This window comes from Amblyraja radiata, chromosome 6, assembly GCF_010909765.2.
Source record: "Amblyraja radiata isolate CabotCenter1 chromosome 6, sAmbRad1.1.pri, whole genome shotgun sequence".
Classification (NCBI taxonomy): Eukaryota; Metazoa; Chordata; class Chondrichthyes; order Rajiformes; family Rajidae; genus Amblyraja; species Amblyraja radiata.
Genome location: NC_045961.1, coordinates 45957792 through 45983738, shown reverse-complemented (window position 1 = coordinate 45983738; position 25947 = coordinate 45957792). Strand labels below are relative to the sequence as shown.

The window sequence follows — 25947 nt, the reverse complement described above, 5'->3', positions numbered from 1 at the left end:
TGCATTAATTTTAATAACCTTGCAATGAGCTGAATTAATGAAAGAGAGCATTTAGCAGGTGTGGGATAAAATATTTTTGCTGACTTAATTCTGCAGTGATTTAGACTAATTGTCACAATTTTCTCAACGCTGTCCAAAAGTCATTGCCATCGTAAGGTGTACTAATGATAATTTTTATTTCCAAAAAAGCTACTGACGTTACGACTTATATTAGAGTCACAGAGAGATACAGCTCAAAAACGAGTCCTTTTGCCCACTGAGTCCATGTTGCCAAGCAAGTTGAATGCAGAACAAGGGAGGTTAGGCAAACAGTTACACAAGGCATTGGTGACATCAAGTGTGCGCTGCTCTGTACAGTATAGATCTACATATTTAAGAATGGATTTTAAATGATGGAAGGTGTTCAGAGATGGCTGTTACCTAGAATAGGTGGGTTTGTAGCATCTAAACATTTAGAAAAATGAGTGAGGACTTGTTTGAAGGGTCTTGACCAATTGTGGTTATCAATTTTAGTTTAGTTTAGAGATACAGCATGGAAACAGGCCCTGCAACCCACTGAGTCCATGCCAAGCAATGATCACCTGCACACTAGTTCCATCCTACACACTAGGGACAATTTACAGAAGCCAATTAATGTACAAACCCGCACTTTTTTGGAATGTGGGAGAAAGCCCATGCTGTCACACGTGCAAACTTCATTCAGACAGCACACGTAGTCAGGTTTGAACCCAGGTCTCTGGTGCTGTAAGGCAGCAACTCTCCCCCTGTGCCTCCATGCCTTTTCCTTTCATTGGTCTGAGCACAATGAGCTTCCTTCATAATCTACATTTTTCTGGTGCTAATTGACGGCCATATTTTGAGTGTTTCTATCTACATTGATTCAAGGTTGAAAAAAATGTCTTGAATTCATATATGCCACTACAAGTAATTAATTTTCTGCCAAATGAACACAATGACTATTGTTGTATGAATTATTTAAGAGAGCTTTATTAAAATGAATATGCTGCTGCTTAGAAATGAGACTTCATGACACAGTTCCCTCAGCATATCATGATTGAAAATGTAGGTACAAGTGGAGTGAAATGCAGTAATGTCTATTTCTGATTTGTTTTGTGCCACTCTGGGATTTTAACTACCTATTTCATGTTGCGTGTCACACCTGCACCACTAGAGTCATAGAATCATACAGCGTGGAAACATGCCCTTCAGCCCAACTTTCCCACGTCGACCAACATGCCCCAGCTACATTAGTCACACCTGCCCACTGCTTGGCCCATAACCCTCGAAACCTATCCTATCCATGCACCTGTCCAAATGTCTCTTAAACTTTACAATAGTATCTGCTTCAACTACGCCCCCAGCAGCTCATTCCAACCATCACCCTCTACGTAAAAAAAGTAACCTTCAGGTTCACACTAAATCTTTCCCCCCCTCACTTTAAAAAACATGCCGCATCCACACTAGTCCCATCCACCTGTGTTTGGCCCATATCCCTCTAAACCTGTCCTATCCATGTACCTGTCCAAATGTTTTTTTTAATGTTACAATAGTACCTGCCTCAACTACCTCCTCCAGTAACACCGGTCTGGAATTGGGACCCTAATATGATGTTATTTACTTAGCATTTGGTCTTTTGGCCTATTTTGCCACTCCCAATTTCTAATCTCAATTTCCCCCAATATCCTCCAATCAACTCATTCTCGTCCATTAATTCAAGTGCCATATTCCCTAAAGGTCTCTGACCACCTTCACCTACAAAAACCCCCCACTTACCCTTTGATGTGTTAAGGTCCCGATTCTCCATTTGGAGGCCCAACAGCCCTCTAATTATCCCGCACCGAACAATCTACTTCATGACAATGTAATCAACCCAACAAAGCCCTGGGATCTCCCTTTAACCTCCAACTCCTCCTGGTCATTTACCCGATCGCTGGTTCCAATATCCCCTGCCTGTGGCTTCAGCCCTACTCGCCCCTTTGAATGGGGACTCTCTCCATCTGAAGTGATGGGAAGACCATCTGATTGATACATCCGTGAGGGTACTCAGTACAGATAAAATACCATATGCTAACCTTTCTAATGTACTTGAATTAGCCAGCTCCTTTTATCCCACTTGTTCAGTATTATCCACGTCTCCGTTTACAAGGACTCGGTTTTGCTCTTTCAAGTAGAAAAATAATGTGTTTCTATCCACAGAGGTTAAAATAATTGGAACTACAAACTATTTCAGCTTTCCTGGCTAATATTGGAAATGTTGCCAAGGTAACAGTGGTGCTGCAGTGTTTTGGGAGAACTGCAACTCAACAGTTCTTTATGAGAAAGGGTTTTGTGCAGATAAACGATCACAAACAATCATTGACACTCAACGAATGTGCGGTGCAAATCCATTAGAACAATCCAGTTGAAATCTCTGGCTAGTTATATAAAAATCTATTTGTCTTCAGTTTTCGGGACACCTAAATATTGGACTGAGCTATGTAAGGCAGCTGCAGTACTTTGCAGCATGACCAAACACAAATGTCTACCTTATTAAATTTGAATCTACTAAGGATTTCTAAGCATTAGACCTGCTGGTGCTTAATCAGACCTGCAATACCCGAAATGTCATATGCTCACCATTGAAATTTGAAGACCTCCCCTTGCATGCCTGTTTTCGCCTGTTATTACTGTGTTGGTTTAGTTTAGAGATACAGCATGAAAACAGGCCTTCCGGTCCACCGAATCTGTGCCGACCATCGATCACCTATTCTGGGCACATTAGTTCCAATGTTACCCCACTTTCTCACGCATACACTCATATTACCCTACACACTAGGGACAATTTACAATTTACAGAAGCCATTCGATCTACAAACTTGCACGTCTTTGGAGTGTGGGAGGAAACCAGAGTTCCCGGAGAAATCCCACACGGTCACAGGGAGAATTTGAAACTCGACACAGACAGCACCATTGCCATGATTGAACCCGGATCTACAGCCCTGTGAAGCAGCAACTCTACCGATTCGCCACTGTGCCGCCAGTTGCTCTTTGGTGTTAAATATTATTTTGGAAGTTTCTGAAGGTTACGAAGACGAAGGAACTTATTAATTAGAGTTAACTGTAACTGTGACACAGTGGCACAGTGGTAGAATCGCTGTTTTACTTCGGAGTCACGTGAGTGACTACGTGAAGAACCCCGCCAGGACGCATGCGTGTCATATCGCTACACGCATTGCAACGAGTCACAGCAGGGGGAACGACGTTCCCTTAGCGGCAAAATTTGAAAGCCGGGAACAGCAGGTAAGGCGACTCTGCGTTCCAGAATTTGAAAGCCGGGAACAGCAGGTAAGGCAACTCTGCGTTCCAGAATTTGAAAGTCGGGAACAGCAGGTAAGAAGACTCTGCGTTCCTTCCACTTACCTTTTAGGTGGAGACATGGACCGGATCCACGAAGGCTGCGGGAAAGCTGGCGGAGGAGAACCGCGGAGTTGCGGGCAGCCGGCAGCAGCAGCCAAAGGCACGCTAATCTCCCGTAATGGGAACAGCTGTGCCCGACTTCGCTCCCGACTTCGCTCCCGCGCCGGCCCCGGCCGGTCGGGAGAGGTAAGCAACTAACAGGGTCGTTGACTCCGAGGAGTCCGACTCTGAATAGCCGCGAGCGGCCAGTGCCCGTGCTCATGGGGGTCGGTTGGAGCGGCTTTAGGAGCAGCCGCGAGCGGCCAGTGCCCGTGCGCACAGGAGCCGGTTGGAGCGGCTGGGAGTGGGGAACAAAGCTAGCCGCGATGCGACCAGTGCCCGTGCGCATGGGGGCCGGTTGGAGCGGCTGCAGGATGGATCAACAGCAGCCGGGAGTGGCCTATGCCCGAGAGCATAAGAGCCAGTTGGAATGGCTGCTGGAGGAAATACCCCAAAGTGACAGGCACCGGGAGATGAAGGCTAGCCACAGTGGGCAGGTAGTAAGCCCCACAGCAGTACCTCTTGTAGGGCTGCACAGTGTTCTCCCTCAAAAGAGGGGAGTATAGGGGGTCAATTCTGGGCTGAACCTGAACAGGGGTGCAGGTTCCTAGTGTGCAGAAAACCTATTGGAAGACACTTACCATCAGGGAACTGCAAAACACTGAATGTTCCCAGTATCAACCAGTGTATTTGAAAACATGGCAGGGCAGGGACTTGAAACGAAAGAAAGTTCCAAAAGTCCTAACAGCGGGTATTACGGGTTTCGCCCGCACAATAAACAAAAAAGACATGACACTAGATCACCAGGATGCACTGGCCTTATTTTGCTAACTACCAATACGAGTAAACAGCATTAGGAAGAAGTACCATCCAAACGGCTTTAGACCCTAATTTGCAGGCCTATGCAAACCTGGAACCTCCATACCACCAATATTAAAATTTGGAGGCAACTTATCTAAACAGGTAAAGACCTTGACATAGAGGGAAACCCTGGGGCTCATTAAAGCAACGTCTAAAAACTACTTCCTGGGGAATGCGCTAACCCTCAACACAGACCCAACTACAGATCCAGACACCGGCACCTCAACGTCCACGGAGGATGCCGAAAAAGTAACAAATCTACTAATAGTAACCATGGAGGAAGAAGTATAGGGTTATACCATAGAATTATTCAAAACATAATCCTCCAGTTCAGCATGTACCGAACTGAATGTTCATGCTTACAGGCAAAGAAATAATCAAAAGCGCATACTGAACTACAGTGCCCAAATAAAAAAGGAGTAATGGAGGACATCCAACACGAATCACAGGAATTCGTGTCCAAAAATCTTTATCATAAAATAGATGGTGTTTGCCACGTCATCATAGATTTGACTAATTTGAATACTTTCGTACTTTATATTCATTACTAGATGGGAACCTTTGTTACTGCAAAGGTATTGATCAAGGTTACTACATGGCAAGCATCGTATTAAAAAAAATGCTTACTATACAGTACCCATTAGAGGTGACCACAGATGTATTTAACACAATGGATCATCTGCGGTTTCACTCTTAACTCAGCTCACATGTCAGTGACTTTGCTGTAAGAAAAGGTTACAGCCTTAATGGAGGCTTGCAGTAAACTAAACCATCCATCAGACTGGTAGTAGAATAATTGGCATTATAGTGGCTGTGTTCCAGCCACATAAATCGGACCTTTACATTATCAAATTACTGAGCGCAAACATGCGTGCACTCAAAAAGAGGGTCATTCTGACAGACCAAAGAAGCTACCAACAGAGGCCACAATGGTACTAAAAATGGTGGAAACATAACATTAGGCATTGTTCCTATCCAAACATTAACAGCTACCCGTCTATGGAACTACATATTGATGGGCACTTGGATGGGATGCTACCAATTCCATCTCCAGCTGTGGGGGAGATGGAATGCACAGGAGGCATCATTACATACGCTGGGCATAAATACCTGGGGAAGTTGAGTGCATTTCATGGCTTTAAGTCCTATTGTTCTGGGTTATATCACCAGTATGTTAGACTACTAATTGACTACACCACCGTGGTAGCATATGTCAACCATATGGGTGGAAACATATCGACATCATGTGACTATCTGGCCAACACAATTTGGCAATAGTGTATCCAGAAAGATATTAGGATATCAGCTACCAACTTACTAGGTAAACGGAATTTAGTGTCAGACAACAGGTCACGCTAAGTCTATGAAAACACTGTATGGATGTTGGATAAAATATGTATTGCTGGAATTACAGCACGGTATGGAACACCAGATAACGACCTATTCACATCCATGCTCTCACCAGTTATTAAATTAGGTTCTTGGGAACCAGAACCTGGGGCAGTGGCTACAGATGCATTTTCGCTGCATTGGGGGATTATTTATGCATTCCCTCCTTCTGCCTCATCATTCGGGTATTTAGGAATCAACAGAAGACTCCGCGTCTGGTATTTTGATAGTACCGGATTGGCCTACTCAACCATCGGTCCCGGTGATATCGACATGGTTTTAGAACCATGCATCACCATCCATCATAAACCTAATTTACTGGTTCTTCCCGCAACAAGGGGAGTTACCCATGTCATAATTATATAAACCTATTAATTTATAGAGTTGAAAGCACCTCTACTACACCTGGGACTGACGGACCGAACAGTGGATATTATTTCAGCGGGCCACAGACAGTCCACCAAAAAATCAGTACTTGGTGTCATCAAGAAATGGGAAGTACTGTCACAAAAATAAACATCACCCACAGATCTATGAACATCCCGTCTGTTCTGGAATTCCTGGCAAGCCTCCATTACGAAGAGAGGCTCAGTCATAGTGCCATCAACTGCGCCAGAAGTGCTCTGTCAACATACCTGGCGCAAGGAACAGAGCGGCATTCTGTTGGGACACACCCTGGTAACCAAACTCATGAGGGGCATTTTAATATTAATTCCCCAAGAACCAGGTACTCCCAAATATGGGATGTGAGCATTGTACTGACCATGTTAAGAAACTGGTCTCCAGCTACAGCTCTGTCCCTACAGAAACTGACTATGAAAACAGTCATGCTGATGGCCTTGGTTACGGCACAAAGGGTCCAGTCACTACAGAAACAAAGGTTGGACAACATGATTATTTCATCTGGAAATTTAACTTTTCACATCAATGAAATAGTCAAACAGAACAGACAGGGGTCAGCAGGCCTAAAAACAGACTTCAGGGCCTACCCGACAGATGGTCGTCTCTGTATTGTAACACACTTACTATTATATATGGAGTATACTAAGATCATCAGAGGGAAAGAAATGTCACTTTAATCAGCTACAAACAGCCACTCAAAACAGTGACAGTCCAGACCATCTCTAGATGGCTAAAACAGGTCCTAATAAAGGCTGGAGTAGACACTAGCATTTTTAAATCTCACTCCACCAGGGCTGCAGCTACATCGGCAGCTATGAAGTTGGACGTTCCTATGGACCAAATCCTCAAGACAGCAGGATGGTCAACGGAGGAAACTTTCCAACGACTTTATAACAATCCAGTCATTGAACCTGGAACACTTGCAGAAACAAATTTAAGTTCTGTAATATAATTTACCCCATAAATAGGGGCAATAATTGGTGTTAATATTTTTACCGTTGGGTTTCAATATCGTATTGATGTCTAATGATGTTAACTCTATTCTCCCCAAAATCAAGGCAGATGTGATGCATGGACTCGTTCCACGGCATGAAATCACAGAGCTTTAAAATCTTCACGTAGTCACTCACGTGACTCCGAAGTAAAATAGTAAGATTAAACGAGAACTTACCAGTTTGAAGTTTGATCTTTATTTTATGAGGAGTAACGTTGAGGGAATACGTGCCCTCCGCTCCCACCCTTGATCATATCCTGAACTGGTATCTCTTCTCTAATCTTACTATGTTTAGTCATTACAGTTATCTGTGATTTCACACCGCTGCTTTGAAGAATGACACGCATGCGTCCTGGCGGGGTTCTTCACGTATTCCCTCAACGTTACTCCTCATAAAATAAAGATCAAACTTCAAACTGGTAAGTTCTCGTTTAATCTTACTATTTTACAGCGCCAGATATTCTGGGTTCGATCCTTTCTCCGGTTTTCACCCATACTGCTGAGACGTATGGGTTTGTGGGTTAATTGTCATCTGTAAATTTTAAATTGTCCCCAGTGAGTAGGACAATGCTAGTGTACGGGGCGATTGCTGGTTGGCGCGGCTTCGGTGGGCTAAAGGGCCTGTTTCCGCGCTGTATTTATAAAGTATAAAGTCTCAACAAAATATACTTTACTCAATAGAACACACAGCTTTGTAAAAGTAACACGATAACATAATGATTGTTGTAATAATGGTGGCTAATATGCCTGGAGCTATGTCTCCTAATCTATACAAAACTAAAACTCTGATCTTTTCATCTTCCAGTTTGTGCTGTCTTTCTATTTGCGCAAAAACGGTTTGCGATAGGGCTACAATTTTCACCAGTTCACTCACCATTCTCCTATGCTGCGATTGCACCAAGCTATCGCAAAGGTTTAATAAATCTTAAAAACCGCGCTTGCGCAGATCGATCTCTACTCCTGCCGTTCAACGCCGCGAGTATTTGTCTCTTCCCCGTCACTCATCGGGACGGTCCACCCCTTCCTGCGCCATCGCGTCTTTACTGGAGCTGAGAATGGCCGGCGGAGGTTTCCAACCGGACACAATTTTCGGAGGGACCCGAAGCAGCCCAGCCCCAAGCAGCCAAGCCCCGGAGACCCAGCAGTGGGAGACACAGCCAAGTGTCAGAGACCCGCCCCAGCCAAGCATCGGAGACCCGACCCAGCCCAGCATCGGAGATCCAGCCCAGCATCGGAGACCCAGCCCAGCCTGGAGTCAGAGATGTCGCCGATGTCTCCAAACAGAAAGCGGAGATTCTGATCCCAGCGGAAGTGAACGAACAGCAACCAGCGCCCGCTGTGAGTCCCCATCGCACCACCAATTCCAGCCACTACCCCTCTGGTCCCCCTCGCTCGCCCCTCCTACCCCCTCCCCCATGATACCCCCCTCTCACCCATGGCTCTTCCCCCGTCTTTTCTCCAAGCTCACTACCCCCTCACACCCCCTGCCCACACACCGCTCTCCCCCCACAACTCCCCCCCTACATCCCTCTCCCCCCAAAACTCACCCCCGCCCACACACCCCCCTCACCCCCACCACCCCCTCGTCCCCACCCCCCCTCCCGGCAAGAGCCCCCCACCCCCCCCCCCCAGCCCCCACAACCCACCCGCCCCCACAACCCCGGCACTCATCCCCCCACACACCCCTCCCCCCACACCACCATCTCCCGATCCTACACCTCCCGATCCACACACACCCCTCCTCTGATCCCACCCCACACCCCTCCTCCCCTCCCACCCCACAACCTTCCTCCCGTTCCACCCCACATCCCCCCCCCCCCGCCACACACCCCTCACCCCCTCACTCCACCCCCCCACACATGAAGAAGAGGGGAGGGAGTGCTTGGGGATGAGGGGAAATGAGCCGTGCCTGCGCAGTTAGGGGCTATGGGTGAGTGGTGGAATATTGCGTTGGTGGAATGGTTTGCGTTGGGGGGAACGAGTGAGTGGTGGAATAATGATTTGGGGAATGGGTTGTGTTGGGGGACCAGGCCTCCCATGTGACTGGGACCCAACGGGTCCCACTTAATCTAATTCTCACTAAAAACCTAAAATGATACAAGGCTGGCAATAGCTGTAAGGCAGCAACTCTACTGCAGTGCCAATCTGATAAAGATAGTGTTTGAAAAGTTAAAATACAAGCTATATTTTAAATATAATTTGTACCTTTCCAAAAATTATAGAGGTGAATTTGCTTTTGGCACATTGGCCTTTATCATTCACAGTATTGTTTCCGGCACATTGATGAGGCCGCATTTAGAGTATTGTGTTTCAGTTTATAGGAAAGACGTTGTCAAGCTGGAAAGGGTGCAGAGAAGATTTACGTGGGTGTTGCCAGGATTCTTATTGGGAGAGGTTGAACAAGCTAGGACTTTATTCCTTGGAGTGCAGGAGAATGAAGGGTGATCGTATAGAGGTGTTCAAAATCATGAGAGGAATAGATAGGGTAAACACATTGAGTCTTTGGCCCAGTGTAGGGAAATCGAGAACCAGAGGACATAGGTTTAAGGTGAAGGGGCAACGATTTACACCTTCTCTGAGGTGTAAATTTTTACACAATGGATGGTGCGAGTATGGAACAAGCTGCCAGAGGAGGTAGTTGAGGCATGTACTATTGCAAAGTTTAAGAAGCATTTAGACAGGTACCTGTAAAAAATAGGTTTAAAGGGATTATGGGCCAAACGCAAGCCGGTGGGACTAATGTAGATGGAGCAGGTTGGTTGGCGTGGACAAGTTGGCCCTAAAGGCCTATTTCCGTGCTGTGTGACTCTATGATTCTAATCTAAGTTTATAATCGTAATGAACATGCAGTTGTCATTTATTTGAATGTTGTTCGCAATTCACAGATATATCCTCGGTAATGGTACGCTCTTCTGATAACACCATTTAATTATGGGAGCCTATGCTGTGAATGCTGTTTTCTTCGTGGTTGACCAAATTAAAGCATCTGACTTATTCACAGTGTTAATGCAGTTAAATTCTTGTTCAGCAGCTAGGTTACGGGTTTGTAGATTCTTAGCGCTTGCAGAAGTCTGCTACCTAGACAGAAAACAGATTGAATAATATATGTAGAAACAAGGTACTGCAGATGCTGGTTTATAAAAAAATATTACAAATACTCCAGGTTTAATTCCTGTATCGATAACTACTCCCTACCTAGAAGCATTTTGGTACTGTGTGGTTCATGCTCTCTAAATGAGTAGAAACACTACACGATGTCTGAAGAGAAGAGCCTGTCCCACTTGGCCATCATTCGCACGCCATTTACACGACCTGCTAGCGTGTGGGTAGCGTGTGGGTAGCGCGTGGGTAGCGTGGGACGGGCGCATGGAGTGGTGTGGAGGAGTGTGGAGTGGCATGGAGGAGTGTGGACTTCGTCCAGCACAAAATCTTTGCGCGCCACCGGCCTGCCGCGTAACTGACGGCCAAAGTGGGACAGGCCCAAGAGTCTACAAAGTAGGCCCAGAAGACTGGATAACAAAAGGAATACGAGCAGAAGGGGAGCACTCTTTACAACTTTACACCTAAAACTGCTGAAGGTCGCAAGAGAATCTCAATATAACACCAAAAAAAAGCCGCAAAGTGCTGGAGTAACACAGTGGGTCAGGCAGTATCTCTGGAGAACATGGATAGGTGACATAGATCGGGTCGGGACCCTTCTTCAGACTTTTGCAGGCGTAGGCAATGCAGTCTGAAGATGGATCCAGACCTGAAACATCATCTGTCGTGTTTTCCAGAGATGTTGCCTGATCCTCTTAGTTACTCCAGCACACTGTGTCTTTTTGTTTTAATAATATATGTATCGGGAGCTGTGCTACCAATGCTAAGGTTCGGGATCAAACTATCCACCTCTACTTTCAGTCTGAAGAAGAATTCTGATCTGAAACGTCATCTATTTCTTTTCTCCAGAGGTGCTGTATGACCTACTGAGTTACTCCAGCACTTTGTGTCAATCTTAAGTTACCATAATTACCATTACCATTAAGATAACATAAAGGTTGCTCAGGCTGACTAATATTATCTGCATTTCACTGGACTTTTAGTGGAGAAGTAAGTTCATCATCAATTGCTGCTATTGGGAATGTTTTTCAAATTGTGGCACATTGCAGCAAATGTGACCGTTTCTTTCAATTATGATCCATTTTATCAAGGTCACTGTCTTAAATTGGATTATATGTCATCTTGTATGTATGTGCCTGTATGTTAACACTAGCTCTGCTTCAATTTACTTTTGCTGCAGCAGCTTTGATCTGGCAAAAATAAAATGTGAATGACTGACAAATTTTGTTTTTTTCTAGCACAATACAATACACAATACAATCAGTTTTATTCATCACATAGCACCACACGGAACCAGAATTTTAAAAGGGATTCACATGCAATAAACACACCAGTTTGAAATAATTTCATTTAGAAAAATCATTCAATTAGATTGGCAATTTTCACACTACTGTCCCAAGGCTGCATTCAGCCTAGAAGGTCATGTTTGTGTCAGTGTGGTTGCCATTATGTGGTACATACTGTGAGTTTATCTTTGGTCAAAGGGTTTGTGACAAACATACAGATTATTGTAGATTGTGGAAACAAGAGCAATACAGAAGTCATGGAAGGAAAGCAAGATGGCTCCACAGCACTATCTTGAGCTTGTTACAGCTCATGAACCCATTCCCCTCCTGTTCTATCTTGTTTTCAAGGGAGAGTTAGATTTAGCTCTTTGGGCTAAAGGAATCAAGGGATATGGGGAAAAAGCAGGAACGGGGTACTGATTTTAGAAGATCAGCCATGATCATTTGGCAGGACAAATCAAAATAGGACGTACATGATAAATGGTAGGGAATTGAAGAATACAGTTGAACAGAGGGATCTGGGAATAACCGTGCATAGTTCCTTGAAGGTGCAATCTCATATAGATAGGGTGGTAAAGAAAGCTTTTGGTATGCTAGCCTTTATAAATCAGAGCATTGAGTATAGAAGCTGGGATGTAATGTTAAATTTGTACAAGGCATTGGTGAGACCAAATCTGGAGTATGGTGTACAATTTTGGTCGCCCAATTATAGGAAGGATGTCAACAAAATAGAGAGAGTACAGAGGAGATTTACTAGAATGTTGCCTGGGTTTCAACAACTAAGTTACAGAGATAGGTTGAATAAGTTAGGTCTTTATTCTCTGGAGCACAGACGGTTAAGGGGGGACTTGATAGAGGTCTTTAAAATGATGAGAGGGATAGACAGAGTTGATGTGATCAAGCTTTTCCCTTTGAGAATAGGGAAGATTCAAACAAGAGGACATGACTTCAGAATTAAGGGACAGAAGTTTAGGGGTAACATGTGGGGAACTTCTTTACTCAGAGAGTGGTAGCGGTGTGGAATGAGCTTCCAGTGGAAGTGGTGGCGGCAGGTTCGTTGGTATCATTTAAAAATAAATTGGATAGGCATATGGATGAGAAGGGAATGGAGGGTTATGGTATGAGTGCAGGCAGGTGGGACTAAGGGAAAAAAGTTGTTCGGCACAGACTTGTAGGGCCGAGATGGCCTGTTTCCGTGCTGTAATTGTTATATGGTTATATGGTTATATCATATTGACCGAATGGCCTACTCCTGCACCTATTTTTCTATGTTTTGATGTTTCTCACACCCAGACTTACTGTATCTAAAGCCCCTGTCCCACTTACATGTCCTTGGCACGCTAATTACGCGACATCGTGGTTGCGTTGAGGCGCGACGGTCCAGCGAAGGTCGCGCGCGATTCCATGCGCCCGCACAGCCGTCTGGAGCGTGTGACATCATTTGAAGATGGACACAAAACGCAGGAGTAACTCAGCGGGACCGGCAGCTTCAATGGAGAGAAGGAATGGGTGACGTTTCGTGTCGAGACTCTTCTTCAGTCTGAAAGGGTCTTGACCCGAAACGTCACCCATTGCTTCAATTTTCTTGGACCCGCTGTGGGAGTAGAAGTGGGGGCGGATTTGGACTGCAATGGTCGTGAGCCCCAGGTCGAGCTCGGCGATCGTTTGCCTGCTTCTGCTGCTGTTGCAGGTTAGACGTTGTGTCGCACCAGGGTCTTGGGCCTGTCCCACTTTGGCCGTCATTTACGCGACAGGCCGTTGGCGCGCGAAGATTTCGTTCGCTACAAAAATTTCGGAGCCCCGCGCAATGTTGCGCACAACTACATACCCCTCCGCGCTTCTCAGTGGGACCGGCCCTGCGCGGCCACCCGTGCGACTCAACGTGACGACAAGGTCGCGTAATTTGCGTGCCAAGGACACGTAAGTGGGACAGGCCCTTAAGGGTCAGTACTTAGGTACTGGTGGTGCAAACAGTCTGTCCATTCAGCCAGGGCACCTACATAAGTTGCCTCTGGAGGCATGATGAACTTGTGCTGGCCCAGCTGAAAAATATCACAAACCCCCTGCTGGACCCTCTGCAGTTTGCATACCGGACCAATAGATCAGTGGATGACGCAGTCAACCTAGGCCTGCACTTCATCCTCCAGCACCTAGACCGCCAGGGGACCTATGCAAGGATTTTGTTTGTGGATTTTAGCTCTGCATTCAACACCCTTGTGCCAGAGCTACTACACTCCAAACTCTCCACGATCACTGTGCCTCAACCCCTCTGTCAGTGGATCACCAACTTCCTGACAGACAGGAAGCAGCATGTGAGGCTGGGAAAGCACATCTCGGACCCGCAGACCCTCAGCATAGGAGCACCGCAAGGCTGCGTACTCTCTCCTCTCTTTTACTCTCTCTACACCAACGACTGCACCTCCACAGACACCTCTGTGAAGTTTCTCAAGTTGGCGGACGACACAACCCTGATTGGACTGATCCAGGATGGGGAGGATTCTGCCTACAGACAGGAAGTGGCACAGCTGGCGTCCTGGTGCCATCGCAACAACCTAGAGCTCAATGCTCTTAAGACAGTGGAATTGAAAGTAGACTTTTGGAGAGCTCCCCCGCCCCTCTCCCAACTCACCATCAACAACACCACAGTCACATCTATGGAGTCTTTTAAGTTCCTTGGAACCATCATCTCCAAGGACATGAAATGGGGGGCCACTATCGACTCCACAGTCAAAAAGGCCCACCAAAGGATGTACCTCCTGTGGTAAACAAAAATGCTGGAGAAACTCAGCGGGGGAAAAAATGATAGGGCAAGTTATTTTCTAAATGAGGAGGAGCTGCGTTGTAATGCAACGCAAAGGGATCTAGGGGTATTAGTACATGAATCACTAAAAGTCAGTATGCAGGTGCAGCAAGCAATCAGGAAGGCCAATGGAGTTTTGGCCTTTATTGCTAAGGGGATTGAGTATAAAAACACGGAGGTCTTGCTGCAGCTGTACACGGTATTAGTGAGACCACATTTGGAATACTGTGTACAGTTCTGGGGTCCATACTTAAGAAAGGATGTACTAGCCCTGGAGGCAGTGCAGCGAAGGTTTACAAGATTAATTCCTGCAATGAGGGGATTGACATATGAGGAAAGGTTAAGTAAGCTGGGACTCTACTCTTTGGAGTTTAGAAGAATGAGAGGCGATCTCATTGAAACGTATAAGATCGTAAGGGGCCTTGATCGGGTGGATGCACCGAGGATGTTCCCAATGATCGGGGAGGCTAGAACTAGGGGACATAGTTGCAGAGTGAGGGGGGGCTCTTTTAAAACTGAGATGAGGAAGAACTTCTTCACCCAGAGGGTGGTTAGTTTGTGGAATTCACTGCCCCAGGGAGCAGTGGAAGCAGAAACGTTAAATATATTTAAGTCAAAAATAGATGGTTTTTTAGCTGCCAAGGGGATAAGGGGCTACGGGGAGAGGGCAGGGATATGGACCTAGGTATGGTTAGTATAGTAGACCTGAGTGATCTCCTGGACAAGTGTCGATCGCCTGGATTGGGGTCGGAGAGGAATTTCCCGGATTTTTTTCCCGAATTGGACCTGGGTTTTTATCCGGTTTTTTGCCTCCCCCAGGAGATCACGCGGTTCTTGGGGTGGAGAGGGGTGATAGCGGTGTAAAGGGGAGGGTAGTGTCTTGTGTTCTGTGTCTTGTGTATACTGTTTGTGGGTATGTGTGTCTGTTTAGTGTTCAGCCATGAGTGAATGGCGGTGCGGGCTCGACGGACCTGGTGGTCTACTCTCGCACCTACTTTCTATGATTCTATGATTCTATGATCTATGGAGCGAAGGAAATAGGCAACATTTCAGGTCAAAACCCTTCTTCAAACCTCCTGTGGCAACTGAGGAAGCACAATCTGCCACAGTCCAATTCTATACGGCCATCGTAGAGTCTGTCCTCACCTTCTCCATCATGGTCTGGTTTGGCTCAGCCACCAAGCACCACATCCGGAGGCCGCAGCGAATCGTCCGATCAGCTGAGAAGGTTGTTGGCTGCAACCTTCCCCCCATTGACAAGTACACTGCAAGGGCCAGGAAGCAGGCGAGTAAGATCATCTCTGACCCCTCTCACCCTGGCCACAAACTCTTTGAAGCACCTCCCTCTAGAAGGTAACTACGGACTGTCAAAGCTGCCACAGCCAGACATAAAAGCAGCTTTTTCCCCCCACGAGCAGTACCTCTACTCAATAACCAAAAGTCTGTAGCCTCCGTTTGCTGTAGTATTTTATTTCATTCACATGTTTATACTAAATTTTTTAATTATTAATGTTTAGTGTTTTACGTGTCATTCTTAATTGTTACTGTTTGTCGTGTTGTTACTTGCGAGCGGAGCACCAAGGCAAATTCCTTGTATGTGTACATACTTGGCCAATAAACTTATTCTCTGATTTTGCAAGGAAGCACAAAATCTGTTGGCACAAGTACGCCTGTTCAAATATACCATCTGTTAAAAAAGCCATAATGCTGCTGGATCTGCTGAGTTACTCCAGCACTGTGTCTTTTTTTCTAAAACTGCATCTGCAGTTCCTTGACTCTACTCAAAGTGCTGGAATAATTCAGCAGATCAGGCAAAATGTTTGGTAAACATGGATAGGTGAGTCAAGACGCTTCTTCAGAGTTCTTCTTCCTTCTGCAGTTTATACATAATAATCTTTTAACTTGTATTTGCCTTTCAACTGCTGAAGACTGTGGAATTAGCTGATGCATTAGCAAGAAAACTGTCTTGTGACACTCTAGGAATTTTCACACATAGGGTGGTGGGTGTATGGAATGAGCTGCCAGAGGAGGTCGTTCAGGCAGGTACTTTTGCAACGTTCAAGAAACATTTAGACAGGTACATGGATAGGACACGTTTAGAGGGATATGGGCTAAACGCAGGCAGGTGGGACTAGTGTAGATGGGACATGTTGACCAGTGTGGGCAAGTTTGAGTGAAGGGCCTGTTTCCATGTTGTATGACTATGACTCTATTACAATCTATGAGCCCAAATTGTCTCTGATGTAAGAAAAAACTACGCTTTTTTTTTTACAGTTACGGATTGGGATTCATTCTGGCTCAGTACTAGCAGGAGTCGTTGGTGTAAAAATGCCTCGTTATTGCTTGTTTGGAAACAACGTGACCCTGGCCAGCAAGTTTGAATCAGGAAGTCAACCATGCCGCATTAATGTCAGTCCCACAACATACCAGTAAGTACAAAACGCAGCTCGACCTAAACATATATGGGATCATAGACAATGTCAGGCTCTTTTATAAGTCTTTCCAAACATAGATCCCATGATATGAAACTAGATCTGGAAACATACTAACCACTAATTAATGATTGTCAGCTGGTAGTAAGAATAAAATGACTGTTTCTCTGTATCATGAGTAAACAATACAAATGAAATGATTCTAGATGTGAAGATTTTCTAGTCTTTCTAAGATCATTTAATCTTAAGAGTTTTGTTTTTCACTTTTCCTCCTTTTCACTTGAAAGCTCGAGAGTTTTCATCTTTGGTGTCTTACCAGATGTTTTTTTTATTTTAACTCAACTTCTCTGTTCAGGATTTCCTGTCACTTTCCCCAGGCACATTATTAGGCTTGTAGAGTCTTGAGAGGTGGTCTGACTTCTGCCAGTGGCTGTGGTGGGCGGTGGAGTGTAATACTGGACTAGGTAATGCAGCCGTGGAAATCTCACAACATATCTAGAGAACCACAGAGTGGCCCTGAACCACCATTTACCTCATTGCTGACCCTTCAACTATCTCTACTGGACTTTATCTTACACTAAACGTTATTCACTTCATCCTGTGTCTGTACACTGTGGACAGCTCAATTGTAATCATTATTGTCTTTTCACTGACTGGATAGCTTACAACAAAATGCTTTTTCATGTACCTCGGTACACATGACAATAAACTAAACTAAACTAAACATCACTCTCCTCATTTTCTGTGCTACTCCGGGCAGGATTACGGTAAAGTATTACCCAATCCTATGTTCCATTTTCTCGTGGATTCCAATAATTTAATGTTCTAGTCTACAGGAAGCTCTGATGAATGACCGTAATGATTTGGATGAAGGGATTCAAAGTAACATTAGCAAATTTGCAGATGACACAAAGCTGGGTGGCAGTGTGAACTGTGAGGAGGATGCTATGAGAATGCAGGGTGACTTGGACAGGTTGCGGGAATGGGCAGATGCATGGCAGATGAAGTTTAATGCGGATAAATGTGAGGTTATCCACTTTGGTAACAAAAACAGGAGGGAAGATTACCATCTTTGGGAAAAGGGGATGTACAACGGGATCTGGGGCTCCTTGTACATCAGTCAATGAAAGTAAGCATGCAGGTACAGCAGGCAGTGAAGAAAGCGAATGACATGTTGGCCTTTATAACAAGAGGAATTGAATATAGGAGCAAAGAGGTCCTTCTGCAGTTGTACAGAGCCCTAGTGAGACCACACCTGGAGTATTGTGTGCAGTTTTGGTCCCCTAATTTGAGGAAGGACATTCTTGCTATTGAGGAAGTGCTGCGTAGGTTTACAAGGTTAATTCCCGGGATGGTGGGACTGTCATATGCTGAGAGAATGGAGCAGCTGGCCTTGTACACTCTGGAGTTTAGAAGGATGAGAGGAAATCTCATTGAAACATATAAGATTGTTAAGGGCTTGGACATACTAGAGGCAGGATACATGTTCCTGATGTTAGGGGAGTCCAGAAACAGGGGCCACAGTTTAAGAATAAGGAGTAAGCCATTTAGAACGGAGACGAGGAAACATTTTTTCTCACAGAGAGTGGTGAGTCTGTGGAAATCTCTGCCTCAGAGGGCAGTGGAGGCGGGTTCTCTGGATGCTTTCAAGAGAGAGCTAGATAGGGCTCTTAAAAATAGCGGAGTCAGGGGATATGGGGAGAAGGCAGGAACGGGGTACTGATTGGGGATGATCAGCCATGATCACATTGAATGGTGGTGCTGGCTTGAAGGGCCGAAGGGCCTACTCCTGCACCTATTGTCCATTGTCTATTGTCTAATTGCACACACAAACTCTAAAACGCAATATTGTAGTGAAACAACAAGGGTCCCGACCCAAAACGTCACCTATCCATGTTCTCCAGAGATGCTGCCTGACCCGCTGAGTTACTCCAGCACTTTGTGTCTCTGTCACTCTTGTGATCATCTCTGAAAGTCTTGTTATCTTTTTCTTATAGTTAAATTATTTTGTTTGGCAAGATTTTGGCAAATGGTATTTGACCGTAATGAACCTAAAAAACTTTGTCAGCTACTTTGCAAGTAATCTTAATCCTCAAAAAAGCACAGCAGATGGTGACTCTGGTCGTTGTCCACTGCAAAAAAACAGTGGACAATCCAAGCTGATTTGCATTGAGTGCCAATAAATGCTAAGATAAGATCTGGTAGATATCCAACCCTATCTGCTTTGAATTCTAATTGAATTTTCCAGGCAACGATTGCTTGTCTAATAGAAGCTTCTACCGTTAAATACCCGATGCAGATTACAACACATCATTAATGAAATCAGCCTCTGGTAACCCACATCATAGGACTGCAAAAATCAACTAACTACTTTTGTTAATCCATTTTGAATATTTTATAACACACTTCTAACGACAAGTCTCTTCGAGCATCACAGGACTAATTGCTTCCTGCTCACATCTACCTCCCTACGAATAGCAAAAGGCAGTGCATCTAATTACTTTGACATTTGCAAATCAATTTTCAGCAAATCAAGCGGCATCTCTGCTACGTCTGGGTTATTTTAATCATTGCTGCCTTTTTTGACATTGCTTTTTATCTTTGTCAATTGATGGTATTGAAATTGAATTTCTGGAGATTTGAGATGGGCACTTTGGTGAGCAACATGTACAGTTATCCCATGCCAGAGGTGCCCTGCTGCCCACATTAGATTGCTGTTCAAGAGTATGAAAACACTGTTGAGATGCCAAAATAAACCACATAGAAAGATTAGCTCAGTCGGTAAAGCATCAGACTTTTAATCTCTGTGGCCATGGTTCAAGTCCCTGTTCAGCCGCTGACTTTAACTCACAAAGGTTAAACACAAAAAGATTGAGAGACTGCTCTGTGGCGCAGTGGCACAGCTGGTAGAGCTGCTGCTCACAGTGCCAGAGACCCGGCTTCGATCCTGACCTCAACTGCTGTCTGTGCGGAGTTTGTACGTTCTCCGTGACCCTGCAAATTTCCTCTGGGTGCTCCAGATTCCTCCCACATCCCAAAGACATGAAGGTTTGTAGGTTAAAGTGGCCACTGTAAATTGACCTTAGTGTGTAGGGGGCGAAAAAGTGGGATAAAACGCATGTGAACGGGTGATCGATGGTTGGCATGGACTAAGTGGGCCAAAGGGCATGTTTCCATGCTGTATATCGAAACTCTAAACTAAAGTGTTTATTAAATCAGCAGCCACCTTTACAATTCTTACAATAGCCACCTTTGAAACTACCTTCCATTTCTAATTTTTCAGTCCAACCTTGTGTGTCTTTCATTTGATACAAATAAAGAGATCAAAATAAATCCTGAAAGAATATTCAACATCCAACTTGAAGAATTATAAATCACATGTGTAAATCCCCAATGTTCATAAGTTCATAATGTCATAGGAACAGAATCAGGCCATTCAGCCCATTGAGTCTACTCCACCATTCAATCATGGCTAATCTATCTTTCCCTCTCAACCCCATTCGCCTGCCTTCTCCCAATAACCTTTGACACCCTTCCCAATCAAGAATCTGGCAATCTCCACCCTGAAAATACCCAATGACTTAGCCTTCATAGCCATCTATGTCAATGAATTCCACAGATTCATCACCTTCTGGCTAAAGAAATTCCTCCTCATCCACTTCGTAAAGGTAGGTCCTTTTATTCTCAGTCTGACTAAAGATAGTCTCCAATGTGGTAGATGTTAGGTCAGGAACGCTTTCTAGTTGGTGATAGGATGGTTCAGTTTCTTCAGCTGTGAAGAAACTGCCCCTGAATCTGGAGGTATGCGCTTTCACATTTCTGTACCTCTTGCCGAATGGGAGAGGGGAGAAGAGGGCGTGACCCCTCTTGAGATCATGAATTTGAATGCTTTATTTATTCGTTCATGAATTTATTCATTCTTGGATTTTTTCATTCTTGGATTTGTTCAAATCGAAAGATATAGAAGGCCAGAACAAAACAGGGCTGGCAAAAGATGACCTCAGGAAGGGTAATTTGACATATTCCAAGTCATGGTGGGGCAACTTCCAAGGCCGTGGTGTTCCCATGCTTTTGCTGCCCTTGTCCTTCCCGCTGGTTGACCTCATGAATTTGGAAGATGCTGTCTAAGGAGTCTTGGGAGTTGCTGCAATACATCCTGTAGATGGTACAGGATGGTGTTCTGAATTCTGATCAGTTGCTTATCATCTATCCTTGTGCTTATCCTTGTGACCTCATCTGAATTTATGAGGCAAAACACTCAGACAGAATGTTTCTTAACGTGCTGTTCCTCGCACTGATGCATAAGCATTGGTAAAATTATTATCATTCACCGACACATGGAAAAATAGCAAAATATTTTATTGCCTGTTTCCATCTGGAATAATTTATTTCTTTAGCACCAAAAAAGGGTCGTTGCTTCCTGTAACTATCACTCCTCACTACTTTTAACCGGACTTCAGCAATATACACATCTAACCACCCTTTGTAAGAAGGAACCACAGATGCTGGTTTACACTGAAGATAGACACAAAATGCTGGAGTAACTCAGCAGGTCATGCAGCATCTCTGAAGAAAAGGAATAGATGATGTTTTGGGTTGAGACCCTTCATCAGACTGAGAGTCTGGGAGGGGGAAACTAGAGGTCTGGGAAGGTACTGAACAAAGCAGAGCCTGAATCACAGAGGGGGGCACCCTGCTGTCCTTAACTACCTCTTATCCATAGCTCCAGCGTAGTTATTGAATCATTGCCAAAGTATCATCTGTAATGGTCTCTCTTCCATTTTCACCATGTTTTTACTTGATGAGCAGAAATTTCCGGAAGCTAAAAGTAGAAAAGACTATTATTGTCTACGATCCTTTCCAGAAATCCAGTTCCCTCTATACCATTCCTATTACAGGATAGAGTGAAAAGCTGAGCTAAATGACTCAGAAACTTAGCATGTTTGACAAAGAACTGAGATTCCATCAGCAATAATGCCCATGTCCACCTCTGTAAAATCAACAACTTTGCTTGCCAAACAGCGGAAACAAGGAACTGCGGATGCTGGTTTACACAAAAGGACAAAAAGTGCTGGAGTAATTCAATGGGTCAGGCAACATCTCAGGAGACTAGTTATTGTCCCTGAGAACAGTCTGAAGGAGTTTATCAATCTGATGAACGGTCTCGACCCGAAACGTCACTTATCCATGTTCTCCAGAGATGCCATCTGACCAGTTGAGTTACCCCAGCACTTTGTGTACAACTCTTCTTGCATGTCAGTTTATCGGTGGTGGACCTGTACTTTCATTTTTTGTTTTATACTGCACAAATTCTAATCCTTGTTTTCAAACTCACAATGGTCTCAACCTTTCATCACCTCCTCCTACACCACCCCTTCCACTCCCTTCCCATTCCTTTGGCATACATCAATAATCACTACCAACTTTTACGATCCTCTCATGCCTCTGACTCGGCACATTTTGCTTCTTTCAATTTAATGTTGATGTTGTCGCAACCCCCCCCCCCTTCTTTCAGCATTGTGAAGAGACTGTTCCCAAGGACTCTTTCTTTTCATTCTTTCATCTCCATCAAAATACATTCCTGTCACTAAGGCACCTTCCTGTGCAACTGCGCAGTTATATTCTCAAAGTGCTGTAAATAAAGTGCTTGTGGATCAATAAGCAGAAGTCCTGACCATTCGTTCACTGTCATGAATTTGAAACTCAAAACATCAAATGGGTAAATCAAATAATTAAATTAATTTGGAATAAAAAGCTAGTATCAGTAATGATGATCATGAAGCTATGAGATTGTCAATCTATGAGCTACCCAATTGCTGAGTTACTGCAGCGTTTTGTGTCTAACTTGAGGGTTTCCTCATATTGTTTTTGTTTCAGATTTCCAGCATCTGCACTTTTTTTTTGATTATCATAGCAGTGATTTACAAATCCTTCTTTTACTTTAGTACACAGTATTTACTGCTTACAGTGTGGCCGTTGTTACAGTGGGAGATTAGGTGACTATTCAGTGGAACATCTCCATTCAGAATGCTCCTACAGTGTGATGATTGGCTTTCCAATAACCTTCGGTTGCTCCAGTTTCCTCCCACATGTACTGGTGTCAGACGTTATTGGGAGAAGGCAGGAGAATGGGGTTAGGAGGGAGAGATAGATCAGCCGTGATTGAATGGCTGAGTAGACTTGATGGGCTGAATGGCCTAATTCTACTCCTATCCCTTATGACCTTATGATCTAACCTGTCACTCTCATCCACCAGTCTTTTCCGACCTCTGTGCTCGGCCATTTACACTGTTCTGAGGATCTCATTGAATTGAATTTTTGTATTGAATTCTTTATTTGTCATTCAGACCTTTCGGTCTGAACGAAATGCTGTTGCCTGCAGCCATACATGTAACAATAACAACACACAATAAACACAAATTAACATCCACCACAGTCAGTTCACCAAGCACCTCCTCACTGTGATGGAGGCAAAAGTCTTAGAGTTACTGTCTCTTCCCTCCTCTTCTCCCTCTGCGCCGAGGCGATACCCCACCGGGCGATGGTAAGTCAATCCCGCGGTTCAAGCTCCGCGGCCCGGGGGTGGTCGAAGCTGCCGCCCTCCAGTCCAGCGGACGCAGCTGTTGCAACGGGTGCTCCGGAAAACAGGCACCATCCTGTGACCTGAGAGCTCCCGACATTGTCATCCACTGGCCCGCGGCCGAGCCCCGGATCCAGGTCTCCGCCGCCTCAGCCGCCGGAGCACCGTCTCCGCCCCGCATCGGGCTGCCCACACGGCAGCGTCTCAGCCCCGCACCGGGCTGACCCCACAGGAGCGCCTTCCAGCCGGGAGCCGGTCCGCCCTCACCGGAGCGCCTTCCAGCCGGTAGCCAGGCCACCCACACGGCAGCGTCTCAGCCCCGCACCGGGCTGCCCCCACGGGAGCGCCTTCCAGCCGGTAGCCGTGCCGCCCGCACGGGAGTGTCTCAGCCCTGCGCCGTCCGCCCTCACCGGAGCGCCGAGTCGTGCCGCTACCCGGACGTCGCCACAGCTCGAAGACGGCCAGCCTCGCGTTGGTGAGTCCTGGCTGGCTCTACCTCCGGACCCTCGAGGTCGGTCGCAGGTTGGAGGCCGCCAGCTCCGCCATTAGGCCTTAGCGCAGACGGGGGAAGAGAAGGGGGATACGACAAAAAAGTCACATTCCCCCGAAGGGAGAGACAGAAAGCCCTGTTTCACCCCCCCACACACATAACACCACCTAATAACCAAAAAAATTACTAAACTAGACAAAAAAAACAACACAAAAAAGTAAAAACAGACAGACTGCAGGCGAGCCGCAGCCGTATCACAGCGCCGCCACTAGGATCACAAGCCCAGATTATACACATTATTGCCTTTCAAATTAAACCTGCAGTTCACCGTTCTCTGTCTCTCCTTGTAACGGTAATGTTCCAAACCAGGCCACACCTTGGTGAATCTCCTCTGCACGCTCTCTAATGCATTCACATCCTTTCTACAGTGTGACGATCAGAGCTGTACACTTAAGGTTCGATTTAACTTGCTATAATTACACACAGCATTAAATGTTTAGTTTAGTTTCGTGATCCAGCATGGAAACAGGCCCTTCCGCCCACTGAGTCCGAGCGGACTATCGATCACCCGTTCAAAACTAGCTCTATGTTATCCCACGTTTGCATGCACTCCTGAAATACTGGGGGCAATTTACAGACGACAATTAATCTACAAACCTGCATGTCTTTGGGATGTGGGAGGAAACAGGAGCAATCAAAGGTATACACGTGGTTACAGGGAGAACATGCAGACTCCACACAGACAGCGCCCGTGGTTAGGATCGAACCCGGGTCTCTGGAGCTGTGAGGCAGTGGCTCTACTAGCTGCACCACTCTGCAACATCCACTCCCCCCCCCACCCCGAATCCTCCTAATATTGGTTCATCAGTGCTTTTCAAATGTTTGTAGCACAATGATTGCCAAATAGGGAAAATACTGAACCTCTGTATTGTTTCATTTAACTCTTTGCTCTCTTTCTTGAATATAGGATATTGAAGGGAGATGAGAACTTCAAGTTTATTCCACGCTCACAAAGTGACCTTCCAGAAAACTTCCCAAAAGAAATTCATGGAATATGTCATTTTCTAGAGGCTAATGTTTCTCTGAATGCATTAACAGTGATAAGCATGCCCGCTTGCACAAGGAGAAAATCATACAATATTGGGACTATGTTCCTTCGTGAGACCAGTTTATGAGATTAAGTGCATTACAGAGAATGGATCTGGAACACGCCTTGCATACCTAAAAGGACCAAACAGTGGACACAAACATCCTTAATAGCAACATGCCTCAAAGCTGAATTTGCAGAAATCAAATTAAAGATGATAGATGTACAACACATTGACTGAAGGTGTGTCTTAATTTCTGATAAGGTGGGGCAGAGAAGGCAAAGTTAGTAGCATTCAGTTTTAAGTAATTTTGTATGCCAAAACTGCTTTCAGTTATTTGGACAATTCGCACACATTTTTTAACCATTCAAAATGTATCTATTCATAATTCCTACATTAGAAACAAATATATGCAAGTGTAACATTGCCTTTGGTTCAAACTGAGAGTTCTGACTGATTTTACACTGTAGTTCATGGGATACGGATTTTACAGTGTAAATTATCAGAATGGGGGGCAAAGGTGAGTTAGTTGTATCGCGGACAATACGTATTATAGGTAAAGACCTCCAGATGATCTTTTTATTAAATGTATACAGCTTGGTGTCCACAGAATCATGTCCAGTTGGAAATTGAGAATATGCCATTAAAACTGTTAATAATCAAATATACTGTTTAATATCTCACTAAGAAAGACACATTGGCGATATGATAGGCAAAGTGGTTTCCCTCTGCAATGTAAACTTTTGTGATTCTGTCCTCTGAGCTTTCTATTAATGCATAATATAAAACTATGTATAAATGTACACTGCTATCATCTGTAAAAACTATTTTGCAATGTCTGCCAAAAATAAACATCGTTCCTTGTATTTTATTTTGTTTTGAAAAATTCAAATTTTAAATATTCTCTTCATTTATTCCTATGTGGATTCTGACAGGATAAGGAGAGGAGGTGCACTGTGGATGGCTTTTTTGCAATCATGCATAGTCTTTCCGCTGACTGGTTAGCGCGCAACAAAAAGCTTTTCACTATACCTCGGCTCACGTGACAATAAACTAACTAAACTAAAAAGTAAATTAAACTAAGCAACCTG

At 44.9% G+C, this 25947-nt stretch overlaps 1 protein-coding gene across 1 annotated transcript in view; it reads left to right on the top strand.

Moving 5' to 3' along the window:
• Positions 1 to 25712, top strand: part of gucy1a2 (guanylate cyclase 1 soluble subunit alpha 2) — a 161092-nt gene extending 135380 nt beyond the window's left edge. Inside the window, exons 7-8 of the mRNA XM_033022678.1 lie at positions 16541 to 16695; positions 24736 to 25712. Coding sequence (XP_032878569.1) covers positions 16541 to 16695; positions 24736 to 24943 — 363 coding nt within the window. The 3' untranslated portion in view covers positions 24944 to 25712. The remainder of the gene's footprint in view (positions 1 to 16540; positions 16696 to 24735) is intronic.
• Positions 25713 to 25947: the final 235 nt, after the last annotated feature.